Below are 12,948 nucleotides of genomic sequence, written 5' to 3'. Positions count from 1 at the left end.
AAAACATAAAAAATTAGCTGGGTGTGGTGGTGCACACCTGTAATTCCAGCTACTCAGGAGGCTGAGGCACGGGAATCACTTGAAACTGGGAGGCAGAGGTTGCAGTGAGCTGAGATGCTGCCATTGCTCTCCAGTCTGGGCAACAAGAGTGAGACCCTGTACAAAAAAAAAAAAAAAAAAGCCTGTGGCTGAGCATGGTGGCACACACCTATAGTCACAGCTACTTGGGAGGCTGAGGTGGGAGGCTCACTTGAGCCCAGTGTCCAGCCTGGGCAACACAGTGAGACCCCATCTCTTTAAAAAAGAATTGTGGGTTATCAACTGTGTAGAAGTCACCATGGATATAGAGGTGAATAAGAAAAGCACTCAGCAAATACTTGTTGCATTTAATGCTGTTGAAATGGGACTTGTGCTCGCTGATGGGATTCCAGTAGAGGGGTTCAACTGCACTAATGAATTGATACTCTCTCTCCTTATCTTCTATTCTCCATGCAACCATATTTGCCAAATCCCTTGCCTCAAGAGGCTTTAAACACATGTAAAGGCTGAGCTTCTATTGCCGAAGTGAAGCAAATAACTGAGACAACTTAATGAGACAGTAGACAGTTTATAGACTGTTCAGGAAAACAAATATGTCTTTGAAATTACTAAGTCATTTCAGTTTTTATTCCAGGGTCATACAAAGCACTGACATCTGCATTATTTAGAAGCGGCTTTCAAAACTTTTTTTGCCATAACTCACAGTAAAAAAAATATACACTTTATATTGCAACTCAAGTCATATAAATTCTTTCATTCCTTCAACATATTGAACACTTACTATATGCCAGATATATTTTATGTGGAATACAGTAGTGAACGAAGTAAAAGAGGAAGAAAGGAGAGGAGGAAGAGAAGGAAATAAACAAAAATTCTTGCCCCCTAAGACTTTACATACTAGTGGAACAGACAATAGACAAAATAAGTAAGCAGGTGCAGTGGCTCACACCTGTAATCTCAGCACTTTAGGAGGCCAAGGTGGGAGGATTGAGAGGACTGCTTGAGGCCAAGAGTTCAAGACCAGCCTGGACAACATAGCAAGACGCTGTCTCTACAAAAATTTTAAAAAAAGATTAGCTGAGCATAGTGGCATGTGCCTGTAGTCTCAGCTACTTGGGAGAATAAGGGTGGAGGATTGCTTGAGCCCAGGGATTCAAGGAGTCTTGCAGTGAGCTATGATTATACCACTGCACTCCAGCCTGGACGACAGAGCAAGACTGTCTCTTAAAAAACCAACAAAATACAAAGTAAAATATACACATATAGGAACACACAGAAACAGAATATTCATGAGGCAAAACCACCTATTTCTATATGCAGTACACTCAGATGTTTTTGATTTTTTCGGAAAAAATGCTGATCACATCCTGTTAAACCATTAAGTTGGCTTCTCAACTCAGTAATGGGTTGAGGCTTTTGCACTTTGAAAAACACTAGTCTAGACAATTTCTGACATGGGCAGAGCATGTGCTGTTCTCACCTTAGGGAGGGAGGAACATGCAAAGATATTAACTGAGTTCCTCAAATTCACCCACGATCTGAGGGAAGCAATGCTGACCTCCACCTGAGGGCTTCCCAGTCCACTGCTGCCCTTTCCCTCACCCTCTGCGGTGCCTGCTCTTCTCTTCTCATTCTGAAACCTTGCTCTGCACATGGAGCAGCTCTTCCTTCCCTTGTCAGGTAAAAATCACATGAGGCCAGGCGTGGTGGCTCAAGCCTGTAATCCCAGCAATTTGGGAGGCCGAGGCGGGTGGATCACGAGGTCAGGAGATCGAGACCATCCTGGCTAACACGGTGAAACCCTGTCTCTACTAAAAATACAAAAAATTAGCCGGGCGTCGTGGCGGGCACCTGTAGTCCCAGCTACTCGGGAGGCTGAGGCAGGAAAATGGCGTGAACCCGGGAGGCGGAGCTTGCAGTGAGCCGAGATGGCGCCACTGCACTCCAGCCTGGGCGACAGAGCAAGACTCCATCTCAAAAAATAAATAAATAAAAAATCACATGAATACTTCTAAGCCTAGCCAGACCGCACTACGTTCCAGGATGCCTCTCTCAGGCCACTACTGCATTCTGGCTCGCTTGATTGATTTAGAGACAGGGTCTCACTCTGTTGCCAAGGCTGGAGTGCAGTTGTGCAATCATGGCCCACTGCAGCCTTAACCTCCCAGACTCAAGCAATCCTCCCACCTCAGCCTCCCAAGTGGCTGGGACTTCTACGCATGCACCAGCACACCTAGCCCATCTTTTTTTTTTTTTTTTTAATTTTTAGTAGAGACGGGTCTCACTATGTTGCCCAGGCTGTGGCTTGCTTTACAACTATTGGTCTACCAGAATAGGATCCTCTGCACGGTGACCTCCTAAAAGAGCAGGTGCCAATCACCTTTGTGTCCCCCAAAGCACAGTGCTTTATCTATCTGTAGGTATTAATAAATACCTAGGAAATTGAATTGAATTTGTGACTCAAAGCAGAGGGGTGGAGAGAAGTGCTTCCTAGCCAGGACTACAGGATTTAGGCCACATCTATTTGAAAGGCTAACAGACTAGAAAGGATACCACTGGTAAAAAGATCTCTTTACCTGAGCTACAAAAGTCATACATTAGGTAGAGGCTTCAATAGTGTAGAAAATATACTAATGTGTTATCTCCCCTAGAGACAGATTTAGAACCATGTCAGTTATGTTGCCGATCACAGAGAACAGAAACCTAGTGAAATTAACTCAAGACAATGAGGGCTACCATAAGGAGGCCCAAGGAGTAGTTGGATGGACCTGAGGAAGGACAGGAGCCAGAGGTCCCCTGAGGAGCTCTATGCTGCAGAAGTAAGGCAATCCTCGCTGCAATGGTGACCATTACAATGGGGACGGTTGCCACCTCATCAAAATGAAGGAAATCAGTTCAAATTCTCAAAAAAACCTACATGGCACAGCCAATTCTAGAACTGTCCACCCTTGCTTCACTTGGTTTGAGTAGGATGGGGCTGTGTGTTGGAAAATATCTAAGGAAGAAGGGGGGGAACAAACTCTCTGAAAAGAAAGAACTTTCACTAAATATTGACCCTAACTGGAATTTTCAGTTTTACCCTACCACCAGAGAGGATGGGACTCACGGCCAAGATGAGGTCAGTTACAAAAAGTTATATAAAATACTCTATCTGTGATACAGTGTAAAATATCATTTCAATCCTATTAAAAGTTAAAAAAAATGTAGATTTTAGCTAAATGACCTATAAGTTTCAGGGATCTACAAACCCATGCGTGTATAAATATATCACGAAAATCTGTACAAGATATTTCATAGAATTCTCTATCTCATGGTTTTCAGACTTTATTTTGAATCAGATTCTAATTCTGTAGGACTAGGGTAGGGTAGTGGGACTGCATACTTAAATAAGCACCCCAGATACTGCTAAAGATGGGTCATGTTGAGAGACTTTCTTAACCTAATCCCTTCCTACTTAAAGTAATTAAAAAGGAGCTCGACTTGCATAAGTTTCCTTTTTCTTTTTTTCTTTGAGACGAAGATTCACTGTCACCCAGGCTGGAGTGCAGTGACACCATCTCAGCTCACTGCAACCACTGTCTCCCAGGTTCAAGCAATTCTCCTGCCTCAGCTTCCCGAGTAGCTGCGATTACAGGCGTGTGCCACCATACCTGGCTAATTTTTTATATTTTTAGTAGAGACAGGGTTTCACCATGTTGGCCAGGCTGGTCTCAAACTCCTGATCTCAAGTGATCTGCCCGCCTTGGCCTCCCAAAGTGCTGGGATTACAGGCGTGAGGCACCATGCCCAGCCAAAAAGTTTTCAATTAGAACAAAAATGGAAAATAGAACCACACAAACTCATCATTTATGTGGTAACACTAAATAAGAGGATGTACAAATTAAAAAAACTACCACACTTCCTATTATTTTTAATTGCATTTAGTCACAACATTTATAAGAGCATATGTTTATAAAAGATGGTTAAGACTGGTTAGTAATTTATTCTTGGGGTTTGTTTTAAAATGAAAAAGGGGAAGTAGTTATAAGTCCAGAAAGAATTATTTCAGGATGATACATGTTGACTATAAACTCAAAAGGTATACTGATAGCAATCCTATAAACAGCAAATAAGGATGCAATTGATTTAAGCCTATTGGTTCATTTTTTTAAAGCACCCTTGTTTCTTTAAAGTTAAGTACTATAAATGATTCTTGAAAATCTACTGTGGACATGATATATTCAGTCAAACTTGCTAGGAGTTGGGGAATGATTTCGTGACCATCCAATTCAGAGTCTGATTGAGAGTTAAACAGCATTACAAAAAAGTTACCGTCACAGTACATAATCAATTCCTTGGACAATACAGCTTCCACAGCTCTCATCATCCTGGTTATTCTTCCTTCTGCTTTCACTTACACATTCCTTTCTTTCAGACAAACAAAAAATATCAAAGTTCACCAAAATTCTTAAAGTCACAGTTCATATAGCACTGAATGATAGTAGCTTTGGCATTTGATATTACAAAGTCACTTTTCCATCGCAAATGTTTTCTTCATTCTGGGTCAAGGCGAGGTAAAACAGGAAGAATAAGGTTCCCAAATGCAGAGTCTTGAGTGATGAAGTATCCAGATGAATGTGCATGAGCATGCTGGGAAAGATTAAAAACAAAAAGGCCAATTAAGCTATTAAATAGAGTCACAATTCTTCGACCAAGGCATTACAATTACTTATTCTTTCTGAATGCTTGAGACCAAATTTATTTGTTTATTCATTTATTTTTCATTGTTATGGTCCAGATGGAATTTATTTTAAAATCAGTTCTTGGCTGGGCATGGTGGCTCACACCTGTAATCCCAGCACTTTGGGAGGCCGAGGTGGGCAGATCACAAGGTCAGGAGATCGAGACCATCCTGGCTAACATGGTGAAACCCCGTGTCTACTAAAAATACAAAAAAATTAGCCGGGTGCGGTGGTGGGTGCCTGTAGTCCCAGCACTCAGGAGGCTGAGGCAGGAAAATGGCGTGAACCTGGGAGGCAGAGCTTGCAGTGAGCAGAGATCGCACCACTGCACTCCAGCCTGGGTGACAGAGCGAGACTCCATCTCAAAAAAAAAAATTAAATAAATAAATAAATAAATAAGTTCTTCTGCTGCTGGTTGTGTTTAAATAGACAGGAAATGGACAGTAATACAGAATCTGGGTTAACAAGTTACACCAAGTACTCATTTATCATCCTCTCTATCTACCCTGTGATCGTCCTCAGTCAATAAGTGACTCAAAGACATGAACTGTTTTGTTCCTTCCAGTGAGGAAAACAAGTATCAAAGATCCCAAAGTACTCTGATCTTGGTCAACAAACCAGGAACTTGAGAAAGACGGGTAGTAGTTGGAAGGAGAGGGGGGAAAAGGCAGTGAGATTACTGGTGATTAAAATACCAACATTCGGTAGAGAATGTTGCAATGTAAATAACAGAAAACCACCAGTAACTTCTCTCTGTCATTTAAAAAAAAAAAAAGACTGTTTTTAGGTCATCTAAAGTGAATGGAGGGCTGGGCAATGGTGGCTCACACCTGTAATCCCAACACTTTGGGTGACTGAGGTGGGAGGATCACTTGAGGCCAGGAGTTTGAGACCAGTCTGGGCAACACAGTGAGACCCCATCTCTACAAAAAATTAAAAAATTAGCTAGGCACAGTGGCATGTGCCTGTAGTCCCAGCTACTTAGGAGGCTGAGGCAAGATTACTTGAACCCAGGAGTTTGAGGTTACAGTGAGCTATGATGGCACCATTGCACTCCAGCCTGGGTGACAAAGCGTGAGACCTTGTCTCTAAAAAATAGATAAATAAAATAAAATAAAGTGAGATGGTCTTCATAATGTTTCTTCCAATTCTGGGATTCTAAGGTTTAAACATACAAGTGATTAAATTATGCCTATGGAAAAAAAATGTCTTGTCCAAAGTCTCTGGAAATCTTAAATTATTCAAGATGAGACTGTAACACTAAAACTATTACTCTGAAGAGTATTTTTTTTAACTGATGAAGCACCACATTTCTAGTCCTATAGTAAGAGTTAGCTATTAAATATTCCCTGCACAACAGTTGTGCTGAGCATTTAAAAAAAAAAAAATCCAGGCAACAATAATAAACAAATACAACTATCAAAGGATGTAATGACATGATAGATTTGAAAAAAAATGCATGTACTATTTAGCCAGTTCAATTTTTAAGATGATTCCTGTCCATCAAAATATGTTAAACTGTTTTGTGCACAAGCAATCCCTTGGCATGTAGAAGCACAGAATCAATCATGACCGAGTCAACACCATAAAAGATACTTTCATTACTGCTGCACTGGGCCTTCAAATCCTCTGGGCTTGACTGAACATCAGCAAACCATTGCAATTATGTGTGGAACATTTTTATTGATATTGCTCCACTGAAATATAAAATAACTATGTGCTGGCTTCTGAGACCCAGGAAACCTCCACCGAGGCAAGAATGTCAGTTACACTTTGCTCACCTGCAAAGCTGCCTTCTGTTGGGCTGCAATATGCTGCTGCTCAGCGTGATCCCGGAAGTCCTTATTAAGAGAGGGTCTCGAGAGTGCAATGCTAAAATGGGAATCTTGGTTACTCGGCTGCTTAAGGCAGAAACATCCTTACTTTTTTTTGGATGGTAGTAAATTATCTTCTTTTTTTTAAATTGAGGTATCCTTGACAAAAACTGCATATACTTCCAGTGTACAATGTGATGTTTTAGTATTTGCATTTGTTGTGAAATGGTTAAATCAAGCTAATTAACATATCCATCACCTCACATACTTACCATTTTTGGTTGTGGAACATTTAAGATCTCTTAGCAATTTTCTTAGCAAAAAATTCTCTTAGCAATTTTCAAGTATGTATCATTAACTATAGTCACTATGCTATACAGTAAATCTCTTAAAGAGATGTCCTTACTTCTGAATCACAACTTTTCATTATATATTCTTTATAGGGGTAAAAAAGACCTCCAAGAATAAGTCTTTTTTCCTTCTCTCACTATCTTCATGAATTTATACAAGAAAGTCTTTGTTATTTACTAAGATTTTAAATGATCTTTTAAAAATTTATCTTTTGTTTTTTTGGAGACAGAGTCTCACTCTGTCACCTGGGCTAGAGTGCAGTGGTGCGATCTCAGCTCACTGTAACCTCTGCCTCCCAGGTTTAAGCCATTCTCGTGCCTCAGCCTCCTGAGTAGCTGGGATTACAGGTGTGTACCACCAGCTATATTTGATTTTTGTATTTTTAGTAGAGACGGGGTTTCACCATCATTGTGGTCAGGTTGGTCTCGAACTCCTGACCTCAAGTGATCTGCCTGCCTCAGCCTCTCAAAATGCTGGGATTACAGGCATGAGCCATCATGCCCAGCCTAAAATTTATAATCTACGGTCTCCTACTTTCAAACAGATTTGAGATACAATGATCTACCATGATCCCTATTAACATTATTTTAAAAAAACAGTAAACCACAAGATATCCGTCAATGGTAAAACCATATCCTTTTGTTTTTATGATTACTAAACTTGTTCGTGACCAGCCTGGCCAACATGTTGAAGCCCTGTCTCTATTAAAAATACAAAAATTAGCCAGGCATGGTGGTGCACACCTGTAGTCCCAGCTGCTCGAGAGGCTGAGGCAGAAGAATCGCTTGAACCCAGGAGACGGAGGTTGCAGTGAGCCGAAATCGCGCCGCTGCATCCAGACTGGGAGACAGAGCAAGATTCTGTCTCAAAATAAATAATAAATAATAATTAAACTAAAATGATCATAACCATGTTCCACATAGGTAGAACTATTATGAATAAATAATCAAACTTAGAGATACTTACCAGATTCTACAGCAGCTACTAGATGCGTAGCTCTGTACTGAACACTAGGGGTATATGCAAGACAAGAGGCTCACAGACAACAGCAATCCTGATGAGGTGTGATGTATATTAATAACAGGAGAATAAATAAGGACATTTAATGTATCTGGAAGGATAGTGGTCTGGAAAATGTTATAAAATGTAGACCTTATCCTAACAGTAATAGGAGACCTCCAAAGAGTGTTAGGCAGCTGGGGAGTTACATGATCAGAAGTATCACCCTTTTGGCCAGGCGCAGTGGCTCATGCCTGTAATCCCAGGACTTTGGGAGTCCAAGGCAGAAGGATCATTTGAGGCCAGGAGCTCAAGACCAGCCTGGGCAATATAGTGAGACCCCATCTCTATAAAAATAAGATTAACCAGGTATGGTGGCATGCGCCTGCGATTCCAGCTACATGGGAGGCTGAGATGGGAGGATCGCTTAAGCTTGGGAGGTCTGGAGATGGTGCCACTGCACTCCAGCCTGGGTGACAGAGTGAGACCCTGTCTCAAAAAAAAGAACTATCACCCTGTAGTTCAGAAAGGCCACTATTGCACTACTGTGGCAGACAGTGTTGGTCACCTCCTCAACAGCTGTTTGTCTCCTTTCCTCCTGGCTGATGGAACCCAAACTTGGTTCAATTATCAGTGGTCACATGCTTCAAGGGCAGGCCAGGCTCATGCCCCAGGGGGTAGACCTTGATTGATGTGAGACAATGTCATTCCTCTAGCTGGTTTCTAGTTTAGGCAAGAGAAAGGTACATAATCTGGGCAACCAGACTTGATGGGTGTCTACAGGAAGGCTTCTGAGAGTGTTTGCCTCACTCTTACAAATGGGACACACCATAGGAACCTTTCAGGCTTTTTCCTCTACAGGTGGCTCAGTGCGGGGTGATGCCTAAGCCACTGCAGTCATATTCTGGCCTGAGGGAGCCACTGACCCATGGGGTAAAGCAGAAAGGAAAGATGAATGAAGCTGCATCACTAATGATATTGTGGCCACTGAATTAAGCTACTCTGGAACTACCTTATCTTCACACTCTTGGTTAACACATACCCAAATGTTTATGCCAATTTTGTTATATTTCTGGTACTTCCCAATTAAAGCTTGCTAAATGACACAACTGATGAATGTATTCAAGAAGAGTAAGACCACAGGAAATCTGAAGCAGTTATAATAATTGAGGCAAGAAATGAGAGTGGCCAGGAATCAGGATAGCATCAGTAGCAATGAAGAAAATGGACAGATGTGAGACACCTTTCAAAGTATAATCACAAGAGAATGGTGAATGCTTGGAGATGAAAGTGAAAGGAATGGTAAACAATTGAAGTTCACATTTCTGACCTTGTAACTAGTAGATGGCAGCCTGAACCATTTACTGAGACAGGATACACAAGAATATTCAGTAGCTGATTGGAGAGCGGGAAGGGAGAATGAGTTCAGGCTGGGACATACTACATTTGAAATGCCTGTGGACATCAAAGTAGAGAGTCCAGGAGGCAGAGGTGTGCTTAGAAGAAAGGACAGCCTAGAGCTGCAAATACGTAAGTGATTAGCACGTAAATAACAGCATGTGGGAAAAGATGCAACTGTCCAGTGAAAACAGGCAGGCTAGGAAGCCTGGTCTAGAACAGAATTCGAAGGGCTGTCAGCATTCAAGGGACAAATAGAGAAATGTCCACAAAAGAAATCAAGATAGTCTCCTCCTACTGTTTTATATTCTCCGAGTGAGCAAATGGAAGCCAAGGGAGTACTTTAAGAGAGTGGGCCGGGGTGCAGCAGCTCACGCCTGTAATCCCAGCACTTTGGGAGGCCAAGGTGGGCAGATCACTTGAGGCCAGGAGTTTGAGACCAGCCTGGCCAACATGGCAAAACCCCATCTCTACTAAAATTACAAAAATTAGCTGGGTATGGTGGCATACGTCTGTAATCCCAGCTACTTGGGAGGCTGAGGCACGAGAATCACTTGAACACGGGAGGCAGAGGTTGCAGTGAGCCAAGATTGCGCCACTGCATTCCAACCTGCACAGCAGAGACCCTGTCTCAAAAAAAAAAAGAAAAAAGAAAAAAAGAAAAAAAAGAACAGAAAGAAAGTGATCAGTGGTGTCAAATAACGCTAAGATGTCTGATAAGAAAAGGACGCTGGTCTGCCAGATTTAGCGTGGGAAGGTTACAGGAGACCTAGGCAAGAACATTTTCCTTGATGGAGGGCCTGGAAGTCAGACTGCAGTGGGCTGAGGCATCAATAAGTGAGAAAGTAAAGATGAGTACAGACAATTGCTTTAAGAGAAAGACAGAAGAGAGTTAGGGTGGTGGTGGCTGAAGGGGATAATGGATCTTTTTTGTTTGTCTGTTTTAGACAGTCTTACTGTATCATCCAGGCTGGATTGCAGTGGTGCAATCAGCTCATTGCAGCCCCAACCTCCTAGGCTCAGGTGAGCCTCCCACCCCAGCCTCCCAGGTAGCTGGGACTACAGGCACGCACCACCATGCCTAGCTAATTTTTTGTATTTTTTGTAGAGATGGGTCTTACCATGTTGCCCAGGCTGCTCTCGAGCTACTGGGCTCAAGTGATCCACCCACCTTAGCTTCCCAAAATGCTGGGATTACAGGCGTGAGCCACCATGCCTGGCAATAATGGATCTGAGGGAAGATACTAAATATGGCAGAGACTGAATACTTATAATAAAGATCATCAAGCTACCTAAATTTGGCCTACTTTGCAGAATGATTAAAAAGTGGGGCACTAGCAGCAATTGCAATAATAAAAAACCATACAAAACTCTTAAAAAAAAAAAGGCTATAAGGACTAGGTGCAGTGGCTAACGCTTGTAATCCCAGCATTTTGGGAGGCCGAGGCAGGAGGATCACTTGAGGCCAGAGTTTGAGACCAGCCTGGGCAACACAAGACCTCACTTGTCTCTACTAAAAAACAAAAAAATTAGCCAGGTGTGGTAGGGTGCGCCTGTAGTGTGACATACTCAGGGGGGATCACCTGAGCCCAGGAGACTGAGGATGTAGTGAGCTATGGTTGTGCCACTCCACTCCACTCTAGGTGACAGAGTAAGACCCTGTCTCAAAAAAAAAAAAGTCTGAAGGCTATGAAGTCTATAGGGAAAATTAAATATTCTAGATAGAATGTTTACAATTTAATCAACTAAACAGTTTGTTAAAAGTCTGACTAGGAAATGAAGGGAACCAGAATATGTCACCTAAAATATGCTTCTTTGATATAAAAATTATTTTTGAGCTGAAGGCAATTAAGAAGCAGCTCAGTTAATAGGGTTGCTTAAAAATAAAAATAAAAGGCAGCAGCAAACTGAGGAAAAGCTCTCTCTCTCCCCTCCCCACTTTCTGCCTAAAGACAGGATATAACTTTTCCTCTACTGGAGACAAGTCTAGACTCTTAGCCTAGGGACAGCGGCAGAGGACTGCCAACAAGCCTTACTCCATTCGTTTTCTCCATATATTTATCTTCTCAGTTTCCCACCCCCAGAAGCCTAAAAGCCCTTTCATTTGTGCCACATTTATTGTTCTTTGTTGAAGATGCTATATAAGTAGAGTTCTAAGATACGATTTTGAGTTACTTTTCATTAAGGTTTCTCCCTTGTGATGTGTGCTGCATGCACTCATAAATTTGTTTTTCTCTTGTTAATCTATCTTTTGTTACAGAGGTCCCTCCCAATAAGAACTAAGTTGGGCACAGGTAAAGTTTAGCCTCCCGTATACAAATAAAACACAATGAGTAGATTGCAGTGTTAAAGAAAAAAATCCTTGCCAGCCAATTTGAGTTATTTGGTCCAAGAAATTTGAGAAATTTGGTCCAAGAGACAGGATTATACTGATTATATCACTGAATACAAAAACCACATTATAGGCCAGGCACGGTGGATCACGCCTGTAATCCCAGCACTTTGGGAGACTGAGGTGGGTGGATCACCTGAGGTCAGCAGTTCAAGACCAGCCTAACCAACATGGTGAAACCCCATCTCTACTAAAAATACAAAAATTAGCTGCGTGTCGTGGCAGATGCCTCTAATCCCAGCTACTCAGGAGGCTGAGGCAGAAGAATCGCTAGAACCCAGGAGGCGGAGGTTGCGGTGAGCCGAGATTGCACCATTGCACCCCAGCCTGGGGGACAGAGTGAGACTCCGTCTCGAAAAACAAAAACAAAAACAAAAACAAAAACAAAACAAAACAAAAACAAACAAACAAAAAACCCACATTATAGTGTCAATACCTAGCTCCAGGATGATTTGTTGAAGACTGGTTCTGCATAAGTAGTTTTCTTTTCTCTTTGTCCAGTTCTGCCAAGATTGCAACTCTATTTTTGTTTTGAAAACCTAAAAAAAAAGAGGAATAGGAGAAAAGGGAGAAAGAAAGAGAGGAATAAGAAACATTTTAGACATATTTTTATAACCTAAGCCATCTAGAACCAAGAAAGCAAAACTCCTATTCTCTAACATGATAATGAATTCACCAGTTAAGTACTTTCCCTAAATGGTTACTTCTTCCCTCCTACTTCCCAGCAACTTTAACAGCATAATTCATGAATACTTAAGCAGAATCAAATTATATTTAAAGTGTAGCTGAGGATTTTTAAGAGTTAGTTCTAAAGAATTTTAATCACCAAGGTATAAGTTACAGCATTTGTTTTTTAACAAAATCTTTGAGGACCCAAATGCTGCAGGGGCCTGTGCAGTCTCTATCCTGCAGAGTCAATCTTTGGGAGGGCAAATGTTCTTAGTCTTCTATTTGAAGCCTCTTTCTGCATGCCTTTTTCATGGGGGAAAAAGCAGTAAACATACTCAGATCAAAATATTTCTTTTTCTCAACTGCTTCCATTCAGATATGTTGGACAATTGTTCAAGGAACATGTCAAAGAATTTCAACTGACCAGAAAGCAATTCTGAGAAAGAAATGGAGTGTTACTGACAGGATACAAAGAGATATGGTCTTTGTCAAATACTTAATACTGAGCTGGATTTTCAGCTTCAAACTTACATAAGATATAGGGTAGAGGTTGCCAAGTTATGGC

The 12,948-nt window shown here is 41.6% G+C and overlaps 1 protein-coding gene across 6 annotated transcripts in view; it reads right to left on the bottom strand.

Annotated features, from left to right (window-relative positions):
- Positions 1 to 637: 637 nt before the first annotated feature.
- The window catches only part of INIP (INTS3 and NABP interacting protein), a 36,316-nt gene continuing 24,005 nt past the window's right edge, over positions 638 to 12,948 (bottom strand). For 4 of the 6 annotated variants that reach the window (XM_063636134.1, XM_055271491.2, XM_055271495.2 and 1 more), the window contains 3 exons: positions 12,151 to 12,253; positions 6,542 to 6,632; positions 638 to 4,668 (listed from right to left, as the gene is read on the bottom strand). In XM_063636134.1, the coding sequence (XP_063492204.1) occupies positions 4,573 to 4,668; positions 6,542 to 6,632; positions 12,151 to 12,253 (290 nt within the window). In that variant the 3' untranslated portion in view covers positions 638 to 4,572. The remainder of the gene's footprint in view (positions 4,669 to 6,541; positions 6,633 to 12,150; positions 12,254 to 12,948) is intronic. The other 2 variants (XM_063636135.1, XM_055271494.2) reach the window with 1 other exon arrangement.

This window comes from Symphalangus syndactylus, chromosome 3 (genome assembly GCF_028878055.3).
Source record: "Symphalangus syndactylus isolate Jambi chromosome 3, NHGRI_mSymSyn1-v2.1_pri, whole genome shotgun sequence".
NCBI lineage: Eukaryota > Metazoa > Chordata > Mammalia > Primates > Hylobatidae > Symphalangus > Symphalangus syndactylus.
The sequence above is the reverse complement of the archived record's forward strand: the minus strand, read 5'-3'. Positions and strand labels throughout refer to the sequence as shown.